General features: G+C 42.8%; 1 protein-coding gene across 1 annotated transcript in view; it reads right to left on the reverse strand.

Annotated features, from left to right (window-relative positions):
* The window catches only part of PTPN13 (protein tyrosine phosphatase non-receptor type 13), a 659,094-nt gene that overhangs the window by 247,382 nt on the left and 389,913 nt on the right, over positions 1 to 21,799 (reverse strand). The window contains 3 exon segments of the mRNA XM_029599218.1: positions 4,499 to 4,661; positions 5,803 to 5,985; positions 14,209 to 14,361. Of these exon segments, the coding sequence (XP_029455078.1) occupies positions 4,499 to 4,661; positions 5,803 to 5,985; positions 14,209 to 14,361 (499 nt within the window).

The raw sequence follows: 21,799 nt of genomic DNA on the forward strand, positions 1-21,799 counted from the left end.
GCTTGAGTGTGGGAGCCTATATGAGGGGAGGGTGACAGAGAGCAGGAGGGTGTGAGAGGCAGCATGGGAGGTAAGAGAAGGGGGCTGGGGGATGCTTGAGTGTGGATTTCAGAGAGAGGGAGCCTATATAAGGAGATTGTGAAGGAGTGTGTATGTGTGTGAGAGATTGGGAGCTCGTGTGTATGAAAAAGGGATTTTGTGTATGTGAGGGTGCTAGCCTGTGTGAAGGGATTGTTTATGTGTGAGACAGAGCCTGTGTGAAGGGCTGCGTGAGAGAGAGAGAGACATAGGTAGCCTGTGTGAGGATGTATGTGTGAAAGAGAAAGGGAGCTTGTGTGGGTGTGTATGCAAGAGAAAGAGCCCTGTATGAGGGGATGTGTGTGTGTGTGCAAGAGTGAGGGAGCCTGTATGAGGGTGTGTGTGTGTGTATGTGTATTAGAGAAAGGGAGAATGTGTGTGAGAGAGGGAGGGATCCTGTGTAGGTGTGTATGCAAGAGAGAGGGCTCTGTATGAGGGGATGTGCATGTGCGAGAGAGTGAGGGAGCCTGTATGAGGGTGTGTGTATGTGGAAGGGACACTCTTACAGTGAATTTCTAGGGAAATTCTGCTCAAAATATTTAAAATTCTGCAACTTTAAGTAATAACTTTTTTCTGTAATAATTAAAAATGTAATTACTTAAAGACTGTCATGTAAATTTTGTTATTTTGAGCAATATAACGTTTGCAGAATTTTCAGTTTTTGTGCGCAGAATTCCTCCAGGAGTAAAATATGTAGCAATGCCTCAAAGCTTTTGTTCTCTGCTTCCATCTGCTGGTAGGGATGCAAAACCCACTTGTCTGGACTGATCTGGTATGTTCAGGAACATCATTTACAGTATATTATATCCACAGTTCCTGCAGATGGCAGAACTCTCTAATGACTCTGTCAGTGACTGACAAGTGAAAGAGGTGAGAGTGAAATAACAGGCATTGTTTCAGATGCAACAAATGATGTGACTTAGTGGCAATAATAACACCTGCCGGCACTGGCACAAACTCCCCAGGTACTTTCACCCTCAAGGTTTGCACCAACCATTAAAATAAATATCTGTGCAAGCTTTTGCTTTTCATTATTGTCCCTAGAAAAATTACCTGCAGAGATTTCATCTGTTTACTTTGTGCATCATTTTTCTGTCGGAAACCATGCAGGTGGGGTTTGAATAATCAGACTCATGTGCCTAGTTCTTTCCTCTGCCCCCTTAGACCGCCACTTCACTCTGTGGGTAAGAGTATGTGCGCTGCTGAACCAAGTGTTCACTTCCCCAGGTCAAATGCATTTTTACCTATATAGAAAGGGCTTGGAATAATGCCTTCCTTGTGACACGGACTCTGTGGGTCCTGCATAACAAAAAATTACATCCCTTCTTGCTGCGAACTGCTGCGTCATGAAGGAGGAACGATCTTTCTCCAGCCTCTGGCAGGACTTCTGTGTCCCCTCTCCATGGGGATAGCAGGCTCTGGGCAGCAGACACCTGATCTCTGCAGCTCGAGTCCACCATCGATGGTGGTGACGAACCCTCGCTGTTATAGTACATCATTCTGGGCATTATTCTGTTATAGTACATTATTCTGGGCACCGACTTGTGCTACATTTCATCCAGCATGAGCTGGTCCTCACTGGGAGGAGGAGAGGGCTGAGTTGCAGGTAAAGAATGCCTGGGGATACTTTGTGTACTCCATGGAACACATCATTCCAATCTCTTTTTGTATGAAAGGGCTATTGTGCAACACTCTCAGGTTACTGCAGAGTCAGCTAGTGGCTAGAAACATTTTTGGCTGACATATGTCCATTGTGGGTTTTTTTGGCCCAGCAGTTTCCTTCTGCTCCTTTATACTTCCAGCCAGATCGGGACTTGGGTTACGGCAACATAAGCCTTTATTAACAGTTACCCAGTGATTTTCTTCCTGTTTTATATCCCCTCCCAACTCACTTAGCCTAGCCATTACAGTAATGGTCCTCAGCCAGGGGCCATGAATCACGGCTCCCTCGTGAAACACAAAGTTAACCTGTGTTAACTTTAGGTGGAACATTTCTTCATAGGGTAACCTGCACAGAGCAGCAGTTATTGCCCTTAAAAGAAGGCACATGGGGAGGGCAGGGAGAAGAAGTGGCAGATACTACCCTAAATGAAACTTGATGGGTAGACTGGATGGACCACATGGGTCTTTTTCTGTTGTCGTTTACTATGTTACATTTGTGGGCTATGAATCTGGTCATTAGCTGTTGCCACTGAGCGATGGCTGAGAGCTCTCTCCCCACGGGGGCTGTAAACGCAGTATCTCCAGTGCTGGCCAGCCCTGGAAACAGAGTCCTGGCCCACAAATCAATCCTAGGTCTTGGAACATTCACAGCGAGAAAGGAGTTATTCTACGGGAATTTTGATGGCATCTTTTCTGCTTTGTCTGGACATATATTGTGTGTTCAAAATATTTTTTTTGTTAATAGGAAATCTCTTTTTTCAGGCCTTTGTGTTTACATCTCCCCTGGTTTCAGTAAAGTGCACAGGTTAGACATAAGAAATGTTTCCGTTATCAGGACAATATGGTTGTTACTGGTGCTGAATTCCGGCTTAAGTTCTCTAGCAAAGGCTCTTTTGAGTGTCAGGAAGCACTATATCTATTCTTTCGCTCTCACCCATTTGCACTTAGGGAAGGAAATTTTCAAAAGGACTTCTTCAGGTAACATACGGGCCGATACAGTACAGTGTGCTCCGACGGAGCGCACTGTTAACCTGCCATTGGACACGCGTTTTCCCTTACCCCTTATTCAGTAAGGGGCGGAAAACGCGCGTCCAACCCGCCAAACCTAATAGCGCCCTCAACATGCAAATGCATGTTGATGGCCCTATTAGGTATTCGCGCGCGATTCAGTAAGTAAAATGTGCAGCCAAGCACCGGGAAAGTGCACAGAAAAGCAGTAAAAACTTTTCTGTGCACCCTCCGACTTAATATCATGGCGATATTAAGTCGGAGGTCCTGAAGGGTAAAAAAAGTAAAAAAAAAAAAAAGAAAAAAAAGATTTTGAAGTCAGGTCGAAAACCGGACACTCAATTTTGCCGGCGTCCGGTTTCTGAGCCCGTAGCTGTCAGCGGGCTCGAGAACTGACGCCAGCAAAATTGAGCGTCGGCTGTCAAACCCGGGCCAAGTGTCCCTAGCGCCTCCTTTTGCCCATTTCTACCGCCGGACCTAATTTAAATACTGAATCGCGCGCACAGGCGAGTGGCCTGTGCATGCGCCGGGACAGCAGGCATTCGCCCGCTCTCCCGTGGACTTTACTGAATCGGCCAGATAGTGCTTTACCTATAGAAAAAGCCCTTTAGAAAATGCATGTGCGTACACACTCCATGTGCATACTTTTATGTGCAAGGGGGGGAGGCACTCCAGGGGGCGGAGTCTGGGCAGAATTGAGATTTATGCACATATTTTTTTATTTTGAAAAGTAGGTGCATAAATTCTCTTGCCAAAAGCACGCACACCAAACAGCAGCTGTAACTGTGTGCATGTACCTTTGGTGGGATAATTTTCAAAGAGGACTTAATTGCGGTAAGTCCGGTTTGCAAACTAGTTTAACTTATGTGCATATTTGTTGGCTAAGATGTGTGTAATATTACAAAATTACCCCCTAAATGTATTTGACTGGTGTCATCTGATTTTGGGGGTGATTTTGAGGGCTTATGTAGACAGATATTAGACATTTTTATAACTGGATTTTTAAAAATTTATTTCAGTATCTAATCTATTTTTATTTTATCACCGTTTAATATGTTTTCTGCTTTGAGCTGTTTGCTTGAATGTTGTGAATGCCTATTCAAATAAAAGAAACAATTTTGTTGTTTCTGTGCTCTGTTGCTTCCTGATTTGTTCTTATTTATAGGTCTCATTTGTCCTTGTTCTAATATATTTTATTTTTCACTTTTGTGGAATAAAAATGAATCCAGTCTTCAGGTGCTCGTGTTTCATACACATAAGTACATGGGATTTTGCTAAGGATTGGTACAGTAGCGGTTTACTTCCATTCATAAGCACTGGAGGTGCTATGGTGATAGAGCTTTCAAAATCTCTAAGCTCAGAAATGAAAAAACAAAATGAGGATTAAATCAGGAAGATTTCAGCGATTTTGCTTAACTGTCAACCAAATTATCTAACTTCTTTTTGTTAATAATGCTGCTTTAAGTATTTGGGCGATAGAAATACATCCGCAATCAGAGCCAACCATTCTCTGGGAACTTTCAGATCCAAGGATCTAGATTTTATAGTTTTCACTTCTGAAGCAGCTCATGAAACCAGGAAACGCAGCTGATTTAGTAAAGAGATCATCTTGTTTAGTGAAGGATTTGAATCCTTGCACATAGTGGCTCGTGCACACAGAAATCCTAAGCAGGTGGGATTCATTGTAGGGCTGGCTCCAATTCATACAACACATAGACATATATTGCTGTTACAAAAATGCAGCTCTTACCAATCTCCTGGGTATCCTGGCTACTCTGTCTGGCTCTCATCTGCAGCTGGAACTTGTGCTGGGAAGAACAGAGGTGTAGGAGGTACTGGCAAGCCTTACTGCTGTCAGTTTGGAAAACATGTTTAATACCATCTGATGTATTCTGCAAACTTATTCTCTTCTTCTGCAGTTGGAAAACAGGACAAATTAAATATCAAGATGTCTTCAAGTTTTAAGTAATTAAATGTACACATGTACCAATTGTATGCCCCCACTGCAGACAATTCAATACAACGATCAAATTAACTCTCTCAAGGCCTTTTTTTTTTTTTTAGCTTACTACATATTTGGCATTTGTATCCTTTGCAAAACGTCATACATTAGGCTTCTGCTCTTACGTATGGCAGTAGTTAAGATAGTTTATTAGTCTTCCCCGGGGCCCTATGTGAAGACCCAACATATTGTGCAAAGATCACTGCAAACTCAAGCACAAGTGAACTAAGAGTTGTGAGACTGTTGTTCAGGTGGCTGCTACAGATGGAAAACCTATTTATCTATCTCATGACAATAAGCAAAGTTTCCTTGTGGACCTCAGTTCTTTTGATAGGTCCATAAGCAGGACTCTTGTCCTCCAAAGCTTATGTCAATCTGTTGATCTATAAGGTGCCACCAGTCAAGTGGCATATAATTAGCCCAATTCAGATCACAAATTAAATAAAAATAGAATAGCATAAAGTAAAAAAAAAGCTGATTAACTTTATGAAACTGGCAGATTTGTAACTTGTATTTCTAAGCAGGCATGAATGCCAAATATTAACTCTAGGGAAGCTAGGGGTTTGTCCATCTGGTGTCAGCTGGGCTAAAATTCCTGTATGGACTAGTGAGATCTATTTTTTGTCAGACATGGGGGCTTTTTTTTTTTTTTTATTAACAGAAATGCCTCTTTTATTTAGAGATAATTGCATCAGACAAAAAACAGATGTGGCAAACAGGCTACCCATCCCATGTCAGACATGAGGTCTAGATTCCCACAGGTCTCTCCTGATAAATACAAACTCTTGATAAAAAAAGGTTTGACATAGAAATGTGAATAATATACTGCTGAAAAGCATAAAATCCTTAAATATGTACATGATTTTTAGGAGCCAGTGAGGCTGGATTGTGCATCTACTATAATTTCTGCTTAATTTCACATATGTAACTCCTTAGGTGTGCCTTTGTTATTTTTTACTTAACATATTTTTTCTTTTGTTTCTTTGTTTCTTTTTGGTAATGCAAAAAGTGAACTTAAAAAAAATAAAGATGAAATAAAGAAGTTCACATACATTAAAAGATATTTTCTTTGTCTCCCTCCAAGGAAAGCGGAGTACTGGTGTCCGAACTCCATTGTGAACTTCAAAGATAAGGACCCCTTTGGGGCAGACTCCCATCAATATTCCAGTTTGGGATTTCTTTTCAGGTAGCACTCGATGGAAATGAACCCCGTACTCTGTGAGCCTCTGACACACCTATGGAAAACATCTATTAGTGGTCAACATCTTTGTATTATGGTACATGTTTAGAAACATGGTACTAGTAGAAACCCACAATAGATGTGTGGTGCAATAAAGCTTATTATTGCCCAATGTGGGTTCTTTCAGTTTCTCCCCATCAGTCCCTCTTGCCTCCCATCACCATGAGTATCTCTCCTGCACAACTCTCTTTCTCTCTCTATTCCCTAATCTTTCCCCATCAGTCCCCCTACCCAGACTCTCTCCACCCCAGTCCATGTCCTCCAGTCTCACTTCCTCTCATTTCCCTCGCAATCTCTCCCAGGCCGCCACCCACTCTCTCTTTCTTTCCCCTCTCCCACCACCCACTCCTCTCAGGCACTACCTCTCCTTTCCAGCATGGCCTGACCACAGATGCTTCTCCCTCCCACCATGGCCCAGGGGCATCTTTCATGACTTGGCAGAGAGAAAAGCATGGACGCCAGATGCCACAAGCTTCACGTAACAAACACAGGTTATTATTTCATAGGATTACAGGAGAAAATGTTTTCAGCTATGCACACTCCCATCATAAATTAGAAGAACGCTCATTATAAATGACATGAATTAAGCATCTGAAAATTTCACAGAGTAGTATAGACTCAGACCACTCTCTCTCTAGATTGAAAAGGTTTATACTGTGGAGTTCACAACATTTCCAAAGACATTCTCTATATTTTGGTATTTATTTTGATTTATAATTAAATAAACATTATTTGTATGTGTGTATTATGTGTTACCTGTTCAATCCCCAGTTCTTTCTCTCCCTCCTCTCCCCCCAGCTCAATCTTCTTCCTTGTTTGATCCACCTGTCCCCTCAGTGCTCTTGCCCACCAAACCTTTTATCATTTCTCTCAGTAGACCCTGGCAACCTTTGTCTGCCTCATAAGAACATGCCATACTGGGTCAGACCAAGGGTCCATCAAGCCCAGCATCCTGTTTCCAACAGTGGCCAATCCAAGTCACAAGTACCTGGAAAGTACCCAAACACCAAGAAGATCCCATGCTACTGATGCTAGTATAGCAGTGGCTATTACCTAAGAGAACTTGGTTAATAGCAGTTAATGGACTTCTCCTCCAAGAACTTATCCAAACCTTTTTTAAACCCAGCTACACTAACTGCACTAACCACATCCTCTGGCAACAAATTCCAGAGCTTAATTGTTCATTGAGTGAAAAAGAATTTTCTTCAATTAGCTTTAAATGTGCTACTTGCTAACTTCATGGAGTGCCCCCTAGTCCTTCTGTTATCTGAAAGAGTAAATAACCTCTCACAATTTAAAGACCTCTATCATATCCCCCCTCAGCCATCTCTTCTCCAAGCTAAACAGTTCTAACCTCTTCAGCCTTTCCTCATAGGGGAGCTGATCCAACCCCTTTATAATTTTGGTAGCCCTTCTCTGCACCTTCCCCATTGCAACTATATCTTTTTTGAGATGTGGCGACCAGAATTGTATATAGTACTCAAGGTATGGTCTCACCATAAAGCGATACAGTGGCATTATGACATTTTCCGTTTTATTCACCATTCCCTTCCTAATAATTCCTAAGATTCTGTTTACTTTTTTGACTGCCACAGCACACTGAGCTGACGATTTCAATGTATTATCTACTATGATGCCTAGATCTTTTTCCTGGGTGGTAGCTCCTAATATGGAACCTAACATCGTGTAACTACAGCATAGATTATTTTTCCCTATATGCAACACCTTGCACTTATCCGCATTTAATTTCATTTGGCATTTGGATGCCCAATCTTCCAGTCTCGAAGGTCCTCCTGTAATTTATCACAGTCCACTTGTGTTTTAACTACTCTGAATAATTTTGTATCAACTACAAATTTGATTACCTCACTCATTGTATTCCTTTCCAGATCATTTATAAATATATTGAAAAGCACCGGTCCAAGTACAGATCCCTGAGGCACTCCACTGTTTACCCTTTTCCACTGAGAAAATTGACCATTTAATTCTACTCTGTTTCCTGTCTTTTAACAGTTTGTAATCCACAAAAGGACACCCCCTCCTATCCCATGTGTTTTTAGTTTCCTTTGAAGTCTCTCATGAGGAATTTTGTCAAATGCCTTCTGAAAATCTAAATACACTACATCTACTGACTCACCTTTATCCACATGTTTGTTAACCCCTTCAAAAAAATGAAGCAGATTTGTGAGGCAAGACTTGCCTTGGGGAAATCCATTGAGTAAATCCATTGAACTATGTCTTTCTATATACTCTATAATTTTGACCTTTAGAATAGTTTCCACTATGTTTTCTGGTACTGAAGTCAGGCTCACTGGTCTATAGTTTCCTGGATCGTACATGGAGCCCTTTTTAAATATTGGAGTTACATTGGCCACCCTCCAGTCTTCAGGTACAATGGATGATTTTAATGATGGATTACAAATGTTAACTAATAGATCTGAAATTTCATTTTTTAGTTCCTTCAGAACCCTGGGGTGCATGCCATCTGGTCCAGGTGATTTTATATTCTTTAGTTTGTCAATCTGGCCTACTACATCTTCCAGGTTCACAGTGATTTGCCTCAGTCATGCCTTTCCTTGGCCTTAAATTTGTCCCCACAGTCTCAATCTCTACCCAAAACAACTCATTTCTTTATCTAGTCATTTATTTTCCACCTTTCCACACCTGTCATGGTTAGAATGGTTAAAGAGAATGGCAGGGAAACCAACAGAGCAGATGCTTCCCAAGGCTTGACCACATCCATCCCAAACTGGCTGGAGCACAAACCACCAGCTGCAAACACTGTGGTATCATTGCATCACCACTGCTCTGGGGTGGCAAAGACCATATCAATGGCCCTGAATTGGCAGTGAAGTGTTGCCGGTCCACAGCATACAAGAGCCAACTCAAGTAGCCAGACTGCCATGGTGACACATCACTGGACAGTAGTGAAGTTATGCTGGACTTCTGCTGCATTTGGGGAAAGAATGGAAAAGGCAACTGTCCTGGCTGTACAAGTTGCCACAATCAAGGCAACTGTACTAATCTGCAAACTGGCAGGCAGCCATAGTGTACTAGTTCAATAAAGTCAAGAATTGTCACTGGTGGGACTGAAATCAGGGGCTACCAGTGCCCTAAATACTGAGCCACCCAACAGCCCCCATCGAAGGGAAGGCAGCAGAATAGATCTCTCTTTAACCCATTCTTTCTCCCTTCTGGGGATATTGCTGCCCATGTGCTGTAATCAGGCTGGTCAGTTCTGAAAACAACCAAATGTGTCTGCTCACTCCTGCCTGCCCTGTATGGGAGTTCCAGTGTGCATAGAAATTACACAATATCCAATGAGTCACCCTCTTTCTCCAAGCAAAGACAAGGAAAGAGGCCACAAAGAAATCATTCTCAGATGGGAAGTAAGAACCAATAACGCTATAGGTCACAGGGCATCCTGGTAAGAACCAGCCAATCATAACTATCCAACATCAGCAGCACTGATCAAGGAACTATGAGTGTTCAGGCAGATGAACACCTAAGCCACAGACCCACCAGACCTGGACAACAATCCCACTCAGAGCCTGGCAGTAGATCTAAATGTAGGGGGATGGAGGAGCCAAACAAAATAGTCTATACACCTGCTCCATTCCAAATGGGAAGATCTTTGAGAGCCTAAACCAACAACATAGCAACCACGCTCTAACAGCAGAAACTGCATGGTGTGCGCAAACTGCGCACGTCTGCCAGAGGCATAACTAGGATCATGATACCCTTCACTGTACACCACCATCATACCCCGGGGGACAAACCCACTGGGAGTTCAATCATCAGAGAAGGGCGGGGGTAAGGAGTGGTCATGCCCTCACCTGTCAGCCCAGTACCATACTGAAAGACTGGACAGCGCCTCTGAGCTCAACTATCTGGGAATGCAATCACAGTACGGTAAATGTAAGGAAGGGACCGCTGAGCTAAGGCTGGCCCTCACCATTGCACAAGCCAACTGAATCAAGTGACACAATAGGACCCGGCAGCTGTGAATATTTCTAAAACTCAATAAGATAATTCCCTCTCCCCCCTTGTGGCATGTGAGAAAGGGGAGGAGCAGCAGAACCAATGGGACTATTCCCATGAGTCAACATCGCCGTTCCCTTCCCCACAGTTCCCTTCCCCACCTTTAAAAGCCAGGATCAGCAGATGCTGCAGTCCATTGCATGAAGCCACAAGGCAGACCCCCCTGCCTCTTCTTTTTTTTAGGCTTTAAATCTCCCCGCCCCCCATCAGAAGGACCAGGCAACAGGATAGCAGGATCCCACAACTGGGTTAATGCAGAAACAGCAGTGCATCCCCAAAGTCATTTTCTGACTGGTAAGGGGAATCACAGCGAGGTGGGCAGGCATGATAGCCCAATACAGTTAGATCATGTGAATGTGTTCACCCATGCATCTCTCCCCAGGACCAGCTGCAGTAGAGCTCATGCAATGATCCATACCAACCGTAATGGGGGGATGCACCCGCCTAGTCTAGTCCACATGCACCTGGGTGTAGCTGCAGTGGCAATGCAAACCTCTCCCTCTGGGCCTGAGGCAGCTTCAAGTGTGGCTTTTCCCCCCCAGGGCCAGCACTCAGCCTAACGGCAGCAAGCACATGCAAAGCCATGTATATAAGAGAGGGAGGAGGACGAGCAAAATGGAGAGGGGTCCTCCAGGGTCTCACCCAGTTGTGGAAGAACTCATTTGGCCCAGTCTACTCTCTCCCCTCCAGCTGTGCACTGGCCAGTTGTTGCAGGAGAGGGACAGGTTGTTTCCAACCCCAGGCTGGAGCAGCATCTATTTAACTCTAGTGGCAGCGCTCTCACTTTTCTTTTTCTTTTGGGATCTGGGGCTGCCATGAGGGGGAGAGAGGATGGAGACACGGACTACTCTGGGTGCAGACCAGCTGCAGCATTGACCAGAGTGACAGTGCCATTCTCCAGAGCCACAGCAGAGCACTTGCTCAAGACCAAGTGTTAGAGAGAAGGTTGCAGCATTAGCACCACTCAATGCTGAGTGCAGTAATAATGGGAGGTTTCAATTATCCTAATATTGACTGGGTAGCTGTAACATCAGGACATGCTAGAGAGATAAAGTTCCGGGATGGAATAAATGATAGCTTTATGGAGCAATTGGTTCAGGAACCAACAAAAAAGGGAGCTATTTTAGATCTAATTCTTAGTGGAGCACAGGATTTGGTGAGAGAGAGGTAACAGTAGTGCGGCCGCTTGGCAGTAATGATCATAATAAGATCAAATTTGAATTAATGACTGGAAGGGGGACAATAAGTAAATCCATGGCTTTAGCACTAAACTTTCAAAGAGGAAACTTTGATAAAATGAGAAAAATAGTTAGAAAAAAAATGATAGGTGCACTACAAAGGTTAAGAGTGTACAACAGGCATGGACATTGTTAAAAAAAATACCATCTTAGACGTGCAGTCCAGAGGTATTCCATGGATTAAGAAAGGTGGAAGGAAGGCTAAACGATTGCCAGCATGGTTAAAAGGTGAGGTGAAAGAAGCTATTTTAGCCAAAAGATCTTCCTTCAAAAATCAGAAGGATTTATCTGAAGAAGATAGGAGAAAGCATAAGCATTGTCAAGTTAAATGTAAAACATTGATAAGACAGGCTAAGAAAGAATTTGAAAAGAAGTTGGCCATAAAGGCAAAAACTCATAATACAAACTATTTTAAATATATCTGACACAGGAAGTCTGCAAGGGAATCAGTTGGACCGTTGGGTGATGGAGGGGCACTTAGGGAAGATGAGGCCATAATGGAAAGACTAAATGAATTCTTTGCTTTGGTGTTTACTGTTGAAGATGTTGGAGAGATACCTGTTCCGGAGACAGTTTTCAAAGGTGACGATTCAGATGAATTGACTCAAATCATGGTCAACCTAGAAGATGTAGTAGGCCAGATTGACAAACTGAAGAGTGACAATTCACCTGAACCAGATGTTATGCACCCCAGGGTTCTGAAAGAACTAAAAAATAAAATTTCAGACCTATTACAAGCAACTTGTAACCTATCATTAAAATCATCCGTTGTATGTGAAGACTGGAAGGTGGTCAATGTAACCTCAATATTTACAAAGGGCTCCAGTGATGATCTGGGAACCTATAGACTGGCAAGCCTGATTTCAGTGCTGGGAAAAATCATGGAAACTATTATAAAGAATAAAATCACAGAACATATAGATAGACATGATTTAATGGGACACAGCCAGAATGGATTTACCCATGAGAAGTCTTGCCTCACAAATCTGCAACATTTTTTTGAAGGGTGAATAAACATATCGATAAAGGTGAACCAGTAGATGCTGTGTATTTGGATATTCAGAAGGCATTTGACAAAGTCCCTTAAGAGAGGTTTCTAAGAAAACTAAAATGTCATGGGATAGGAGGCGATGACCTTTTGTGGACTGCAAACTTGTTAAAAGACAGGAAACAGAGAGTAAGATTAAATTAAGGGTAAACATTTATATATATATATAAATGATCTGGAAAGGAATATGACAAATTTGCGGATGATACAAAATTATTCAGAATAGTTAAATCACAAGCAGATTGTGATACATTACAGGAGGACCTTGCAAGACTGGAAGATTGGGCATCCAAATGGCAGATGAAATTTAATGCGGACAATTGCAAGGTGATGCATATTAGAGATGTGAATCGTGTCCTCGATCGTCTTAACGATCGATTTCGGCTGGGAGGGGGAGGGAATCGTATCGTCGCCGTTTGGGTGTTTAGAGTATCGTGAAAATCGTTAAAATCGTGAACCGACACACTAAAACCCCCTAAAACCCACCCCCGACCCTTTAAATTAAATCCCCCACCCTCCCGAACCCCCCCCAAATGCCTTAAATTACCTGGGGGTCCAGCGGTGGTCCGTAGCTAAATCGGGGGAAGGGGGAGGGCAGGAAAACCGGCACACTAAAACACCCTAAAACCCACCCCCGACCCTTTAAATTAAATCCCCCACCCTCCCGAACCCCCCCCCCCAAATGCCTTAAATTACCTGGGGGTCCAGCGGCGGTCCGTAGCTAAATCGGGGGAAGGGGGAGGGCAGGAAAACCGGCACACTAAAACACCCTAAAACCCACCCCGACCCTTTAAATTAAATCCCTCACCCTCCCGAAACCCCCCCTCCCCAAATGCCTTAAATTACCTGGGGGTCCAGCGGCGGTCCGGAACGGTCTCCTGCAGTCGATCTCCTGCCGGCGCCATTTTCCGTATGGAAAATGGCGCCGGCGAAACGCGTATGGCCGGTGCCATTTTCCGTACGGAAAACGATTCGCGGCAGGAAATCGCTCCCGGACCCCCGCTGGACCCCCAGGGACTTTTGGCCAGCTTGGGGGGGCCTCCTGACCCCCACAAGAATTGCCAAAAGTCCAGCGGGGGTCCGGAACGACCTCCTGCAGTCGAATCGTGTTGGTCTATGGCCGCCGCCATTTTGCGCCGCCATTTTGCAAAATGGCGGCGCAGAATGCCAAGTATAAGCATTTTCATTACTAGACAGATGCTTCCTCTTCTTTTTTAATTTAGTTAGCATTTGTCTCTCTAAGCTAGAAGGCATACCTTTCAATGAATTGTGTGGCTCAGCATCATATCAACGCCATGGGATGTTGCCCCCAAAAATGTGGTATTAAGACAGGATGAGATTCCATGTACAATATATGCTGCATTGACGTGACAATGTTTCATGCCTTGTAAACTGAATGCAAGCTCTAAAATCTCCCCGACCATGCCAAAAACAGGTCATTTTTCTCTGACTTTGATGATAACAGGGAGAAGTTGCTGGCTCATTGTGGGTCACATGGAACACTCATGCATGTTTGATGCAATGTAAATAAATGGTACTGTGAAGATGTTTCCATCTGTTGTTTTTCACTACAGAGCCAGTGCATCCATTAGGCAAACTAGGTGGTCACCTAGAACACCAAGGTTCTTGGGGAGCAAAATCTTGCCAGCATGAGATCCAGAGTGGTGCTGTACCAGAACCAATACCACCCAAAGAAGGGAGCTTGTGCTGCAGCTGACGCCAATACTTAAACAGGGGGTGGGAATGACCAAAGTTTTGCCTAGGGCAACAAATATTCTTGCAGTGGCATTTTGGCTTACTCTTCTATTTTATTAAGCTCCTGGAAAAAAACACAAAGTTTTGGGGCATTGAATTGGAAAGCAATGAAACCTGCCAAAATGTTTAGGCTCACCTTTAGAAACGCTAATTCAGTTTCTTTTTCAGAAGCCCCGACGTAAGTGCTGTGCAGTTTGGGCAGTTCCTCTTTGATAAAAGACAGGTTCAGTTTCTCCATTACTCTTGCCGGTAAGTAATGTTCCAGTCTAAAATAGGCCATGCCATGAACCTATGAGGAAGTGAAATCATCATGAAGAACAATGCTTTTACATATATCAGAGCAGATCAGAGCAGCCTGTGCTTCCATACGAAAGGACACTGTAACCTCATTATAATGAATACTGCTACAGCTAACATTGTCATTCTGAATATATCACATATCCAGTGGGTTTTCTTCCAGTTACCTCTAATCCAGAACATACTGTACATAGAGATTAGCATGGTAGAAGCCAGAAGTCTGGATAACTGCACTGGAGTTAGGAGTTCTGATGTTGAATTTTCAAGAAAGGTATCACTTGCAATTTATTAATTGACCCTTAATCCCATGTATCCAAGTGGACTAACATGACAACTGCAATTCTTTGCTCAAGACAGAGGAAAAACATCACGCAGCCACGGAAGTCCAACAATTCCAGCAGAATGCAAAATTTTTTTAAAGTACTACCAATGTATGCAGCACTGTGCAGTTAAACATAAGAGGCAGTCCCTGCTCCTTGGAGCTTACAATCTACATGAGACAGACAGAACAAATAAGAAGCTCCGGGTTATAATCCAAATGCAATGTGCCTCTATGTGCTCTAGCCTGCTCTGTGCTTCCAGAGAGCAGCAGCATTTCTCCAAAGGCAGGCTTCTTGACTACTGTTGTGTGATGATATCAGATAGTCTAAACTTCCCAACCTGTTTTTAAGGAGTAGTAAGAGACAGTAACCATGCAGGGCTGGTGCGAGGGGATTAGGCATGATAGGCAAACCTTACAGCTTCCCTCCTCCCTCCAGCCCTGGCTTCCCCACACACAATTAAAAATTATGCACGTATAATAATAGATTTTCCATGAAAAACTCTTCTGAGTTAAAAAAAATTATCATTCACGCAATATTTATATGCACTGCTGTGGTGCCAACCAGAAAACCCTGCAAAAAGGACTTTTGGAACCCATATAGTATTAGACCTATTGTAACGCATGTTGGCTATGGGCTTAGTCCTCAGAAAGCCATGAGTAGATTGAATTACAATTATAATAGACTAAACCTCCCATAGCAAAACAAATCTAACTGCCAAATACCTATGAAAAGACAACACAATAAGTATTATACCAGGCCCTAAAACACCAATACATCTTCTATTAGGAAAACAGAAGAAGCCAGGCTGTTATAGATTTCTACTCAGAAACTACATATTAGCAAAATATCTCAGCTTGGTCACACATGCAGAAGACAGACAGAACCTCACCAAATACAGAATAAAAACACCTAATGTATAGAGACAGGCAGACAAAAAATGAACTGAAAACCACAACAAGCTATAAAATATTAAACAATAAAACATCAAACTTTAAAATCAAGAAATATAAAACATCAATAATATCACCATATAAATAAAAAGAATATATTTCAAAACAACTGATGAATAGAATAGCTTCCAATAATTAAAAACTCATATAAACATTGTTTTTACTTTCCAAACACCAATAAAAGATTTCAAAACAGCAAAACATCAAACACCACCCAATAATTATAACTAATAAGTGTAACAAATTCCCCCATTCTCCATTCCTGGGAACTTTTGATTTATTTTTTTTCTATGTCTTTTTTATTAAGTTGAAATGCATACATAGTTTAATGTGCGTATTGTATAAACAGTAACAGTAGCATAACAAACTATTTTAGAGAGGCATTGAATTACAGAAAAGAGTCATTAAGTGTTGCCAGCCCAATGTGAAAGCTGAACCTTCTCTGAGCCAGCTTCTTTTTCTACCATTCCCCTCTTCCCCCTTCATTTAGCCCCCCCCCCCCCCCCCAATCCCTCCCCTCCCACCCCGTCCTGCTGGTATGTTGCTAGTCTGTTTTGTAGGCTATGTTTATGACTATATTTAAACTGTATTTAGACTCTATGTAGACTGTATTGCGACTGTCTTTAAATTCCAGTTATTTATACTATGATCTGTTACGGTGTGATATTGCCTCTGCACGTGTACCCCCTCAAAGTACAACAGTACAGCAGTGAGCAAATGGTAACATAGTGGTAAACAGGAAGAAACAAGTAAAAAGATAGATATAGAGATAGGAGTACGCTCTATCATTTACATTAGACTGTGGTTAGTACCTCACTTCTTTGTAGCTTAGCAGTTAGGCCAAGAAAGTCCTAAACATTTGTTGAATCTCCGTGGTATGGCTTTGTATATATGGGGTCCATATCTCCCTTGTGATTTTCCAACGAAGTCCATGAGCTGGGTTAATTGTCTTGCTTTCGAAAATAGCCAAACAAGATGTTGATTTTTAAGATGCCCTAAGATGGTCATAGATTAGCAGGAAAGTAAAGAGTTGCTGCACGCAAATGTTCTCCTTTCTCCTCTCTCATTCATAAAAATGCACACATGCTCTCTTTCTTACACATAGGCTTCCTCTGTTGCACATACTCACTCACATCCTCCCTTATTCTCACACAATACTTACTTACTCACTCAAATTCTCTCACACGCACACATTCTTTCACACAATTGCTCATACACACATGCTTCTCAGACACACATGCTCATAGACACATGCACACGCTCTTTCCTGCACATGCACACTCTCTCATTTATTTACAGACATTTATAATCCATTTGTAAAGGGAACCTAATGCTAAGTGGAGTACAATCATAAATTACAGAAAATACATAATAAAACAGAACACAATAACACCAGACAAATAAATGTGTCTTCAAATGTTTAGAGAATAACTTATAATCAACAACAGATCATAGCTCATTTGCAGGTCAATCCAGTAACGAGTGGTAGGAAGAGCTGCGTTAGTGCCCGGCGCACCCGCGGTTGCCGCACGCACAGTCCAGCTCACCTACCACTACTCGATCCTGTATGTAAATAGCTTGCAAATGCAAGCTGCGTCTAAGAAGCGTCCGTGAAGCGTTAGGCCCGCGCAATCCGTTTTACTGTATAGAGCGCTATACAGCGCCTATACAGTAACCTGGGTGCGCGGGCCTAACGCTTCACGGACACGCTGGTATCTGTCATTTCAAATGACATTTCAAATGACATTTGAAATGACAGGAACCAGGAAGTGGACGGTTCTCCGACGCTCGGGATTGTCAGCCTTCTCTCCCCTCCTCCCGAAGCAAGCAACGAAAGCGGAAAAAAGCGAAAAAAAAAAAAAAAGTAGCAAGAGAGAGGGGAGAGAGGACGGTCAATCCTACGCTCGGGATTGCCAGTCCTGTCCCCCCTCCTCCCGAAGCAAGGCGCGAAAAGCATGTGACGTCACGCCTTGAGCGGCCCAATTGCACGAACAGGGGCCGCTTTCGCCCGTGCAGGCATCCATCTTCGCTGGAAGACAGGGTGAGAAAATGGAATAGGAGAGGATTTATTTCTGCTTCTGGAGAACCTCTTTCACATGTGCAGTTATGGGAATTAATTTTATCACATTTACAGGAAAGGGGAGAGAAAGGATTATTAACAGCCGCGATCCGTCTCCGTCGATGTCCGTCTCCGGAGGGGGGGGACTGCAAAAAAAGTAAGTCGCTTCGTCGCTTTACACTGCCAGTCCTCTCTCCCCTCCTCCCGGAGCAAGGCTGCTTTTTGCGCCTTGCTTCGGGAGGAGGGGGGACAGGACTGGCAATCCCGAGCGTAGGATTGCCAGTCCTCTCTCCCCTCTCTCTTGCAACTTTTTTTTTGCTTTTTTTTTTTTCGCTTTTGTTGCTTCGGGAGGAGGGGAGAGGACTGGGGCTGCCCCAGAGACCAGCACCCATGGACGCGGCCAGGGCAGGTGAGCGGGGGCTGGGGGAAAGTTTGCCGCCTACCCTTACCCCTGTCTCTAACGCAGGGGTAAGGGTAGGCGGTAAGTTAGCAGGTTAAACGCGCGGCAAAACGGCAGGGTAAAAAAGCGATAGTCGGGGCGTGCGTTACTGGATGGTAGGGAATAGCTAATTCAATCGTTTACATGCAATATACATGCCGCGTGCGGAAGGGGTTACCCGGGGATTTAAAGACGCGGTAAGAGTAGGTTAAAGGGGATTGTGGATCGCAGGAAGGGCTAACGCGGCCGGAAAGTATGTAGAAAGCGGGTTAGGAGCGGGGTAAACGTGGCCGCACTTTACTGGATTGACCTGTTGGTAAGTCATTCCATAAAATCGGCCCAGTAATAGAAAATGCCCTTTTCCAAGTCACCTGTAAATTATAATTTTTAAAGGAAGGTACACTTAACAGGTGTTTACCTACACAAACAATCAGGAATATAAGGAACCAACAAATCCAAAATAAATGAAGGACCAGATCCAAATACAGTCTTATGGACCAAGATCACAAGCTTGAATTTTATAATTTGCTCTGCTGACAGCACTGTCGTAATATGCTCTCTCACTGCACGCGAAGTAACCAACCAAGCAGCTGCATTCTGCAAAACTTCTAATGCTTTTAAAGAATACTTAGGCATGCCAATATAAAGAGAATTGCAGTAATCCAATGTGGTTAACACACAAACTTATACAATGGATCAAAATTCCTCCTTAGAAAGCATGCACTTCAATGTTCTAAGCATTCTCAATTTATAAAAACATTCCGAATAATAGCATTTAGCTGAGCTTTCAAAGTTGTGTTGATCAAAAATAAAACCAAAGTCCCCTAACTGTCTCAGAAAAATGAATGGTGTTATCCACCACTAAACTAGTCAAATCATCTGACATAGCACCTCTGCTCACTCAACTACCTATGCATGTACTCACACACACACGCTCACTCTCATCCTCCCTTATTCTCACACGGCTAACTCAGATGTACATGCTCCTTTCCTCATTCACTTGATCTTCTCCCCAGCATTTCTGGCAGCTCAAGCAGCAGCAGCAGCAGCTTCTTCCTTCAGCCCCCCCTGTGGCCCACTGGAATCTTCCTCTTTCTTGGGACCCCGGGCCCTCACGACTGCCGCTCCTGATCACGCTGCTCTGCCTTGTGGTCCTTTTCCAACACTCCGCAATGGGGCTGATGCTCCTTTCCTTCCGCCTCCTCTTTCAGCTATGTGGATTGACACAGCGAAGCTTTTGTCTGCTTCCAAGGCCTTGAGGGCCGACATTCCTCCTGCTGTTGCTTCCAGACAGGCTGATACTCCTTCTCCTTCTCCTCCTATTGCTGTGGTTCCTAGCCCTGTGCATTGGACTTTGCATCCTATTCCTGCTCCTTCCGGCAGTGGCAGACATCACCTTTTTCCCAGCAAAGCGGGCCAATGCGTCATCATGGCTTCCAGCCCGCCTTGGCGAGAAGAAGGAGGTGCTGCTGCTGCTGCCAGCCCCAGAACTGGGGTGATCTGGGCAGCCACTTGATCTGCTAGCAGCCCTGTAACAATGTAATTCTGATAAAAAGACGGAGCAGGTAGAAAAGCTAGAAATCAGAGAAAAGGGGTGTGCATTAAACTGCAGCATTTTACAGGGTGATTTACTGAACATTGATCTGAAAGATGCTTAACAATTATGTAATTTATTGAAATGTAAGGATTATGTTAATACTGTTATTCCAGTTCCTATCTACTTTTACCTCTTTCTCTCCTACTCTTGCTTTTCACGCTCCTCATGCTCTGGCTTTCTCCCTATTTATTTATTTATTTATTTTTATTTTTTTCTATACCGATGTTCCTGTATACAATACATATCGCACCGGTTTACATGGAACTGAACTGACGCCTCAGGGGCGGAATACATTATAACATTATAACATGTTGACATAGAACTTAAGGGAGAACGTTCATGAACAGGGTAAACTGAGGCAGGGTGTAATGCAATCTCTCCCTTTTCCTCCTCTGCTCCCCTTTCCCCCCTCCCGGTTATTTGTAATTTCTATTTCCTTTTCTCCATGAGTTTATTGTAAACCGGTATGATGTGTCCTACGAATATCGGTATATTAAAAGTTCATAAATAAATAAATAAATAACAATTAAATTACAAAGAAATACCAGTTGCATATTAGTACATGACCTCTTCTTTACTATACTTTGCATTATTATTTTAAAAAACAACTTACTGTGACCAATGGAATCTGATGAAGGCCGGCAGAGAATGGATACACTCTATCAGCTTCCACAGACCTATCACTACCAAGCAGAGCAAGTGCACAGAGAACTCCTACACAAATGCTAGCCATCTTCAGAAAAATTTGTCATGTATTTACAATGCATTCAACATAAAAATCCTAGTACAGTGAACTATGGGTAAAAGGTAAAGATTTTTGAAGAATCAGTTTTTGAGAAAGGGTCACTCTGTGCTAGCCTCCTCTTTAAGGGGTAACCCATATCTAGCTTCAGTATATGAGGGCAAAAATAGCTCCTGCGCTACAAGTGCTGCATCCAAGCAGCTTTAAGTTTATATATATTGTAAACTAAAGTCAAAACTAGCCCCCACCCAAATAAAAAACAACCCTATGCCACAGAATCAAAACCAGAGTAGTTGACTGCTCCCAGTCATTGCCTCTCAAAGTCTGAAATTCTCTACTTAAGCTACAATATTTATTTTATTTATTTTATTTAACAGTTTTTATATATCGATGAACGTTGGGAACATCTCATCGGTTGACAAGAAATGAAAATTAGCAACAGGCTTTACAGTGAACATAGAACTGCGGGGTAGGGGGAGGAGGGAAGGTAGAGAGCTAGGGTGAGGAGGTGGTGGGAAAGAGGGCTAAAGGGGGGAGGGGAAAGGGGAAGATAAAAAAACAGGGGATTATTGAATCCAACATTTACGGTTAGCCCATAAAGGGAATTTTAATACACTTTACATATAGCTTATAATATTGAATCATGTATCTGAACAACTGTGGCACCCCCTGGTTAAAGTACAATCCATCTCGAATTTATTTATGTGCCTATTTGTAAACCGTTGTGATGGTATATCACTAAACGATGGTATAGAAAATTTTTTAAATAAAATAAACTTAAAACAAATTCTTACAAGGCAGAGTTATATACACGGGGGAAATATATACAAGATTAGACAAAGGGAGATAATAGCAAGTTAAGTTACAATGGGGGATATGAGGTTAAACGACCTATTGGAAGTAGGGGTTTGCCAGCAGGGAGAAAAACATTACAATGGAACGGGAGCTATGGGGGAAGGATCTGAGGTAAAAATCAAGAGCCAGAGAGATACAAAGGTCTATATTTAACCTATATACAAAACCTATATATAGCATCTAATTCTTACAAGGAGGAATTATATGTAAATTTAGACAAGCGGAGTTTAAAAAAGTTAAATTATAAGGGGTATAAGAGGTTAAGCTGACATATCGTGCAAAGGTTTGACTGCATAGGATAAAATGATACAAGAGGCATTAAGTAGCAGGGATGTAACTATATAGACCTTCTCTAGAAATCACATATTCTTTGGCAGTCTAATTATCTAACAACATTATAATACCACCTGTTTAGCTAGACTACATTAGGCACCATACCTTTTAATTATGTTATTAACCCCATAT

Source organism: Rhinatrema bivittatum, chromosome 1, assembly GCF_901001135.1.
Source record: "Rhinatrema bivittatum chromosome 1, aRhiBiv1.1, whole genome shotgun sequence".
NCBI classification, from domain to species: domain Eukaryota; kingdom Metazoa; phylum Chordata; class Amphibia; order Gymnophiona; family Rhinatrematidae; genus Rhinatrema; species Rhinatrema bivittatum.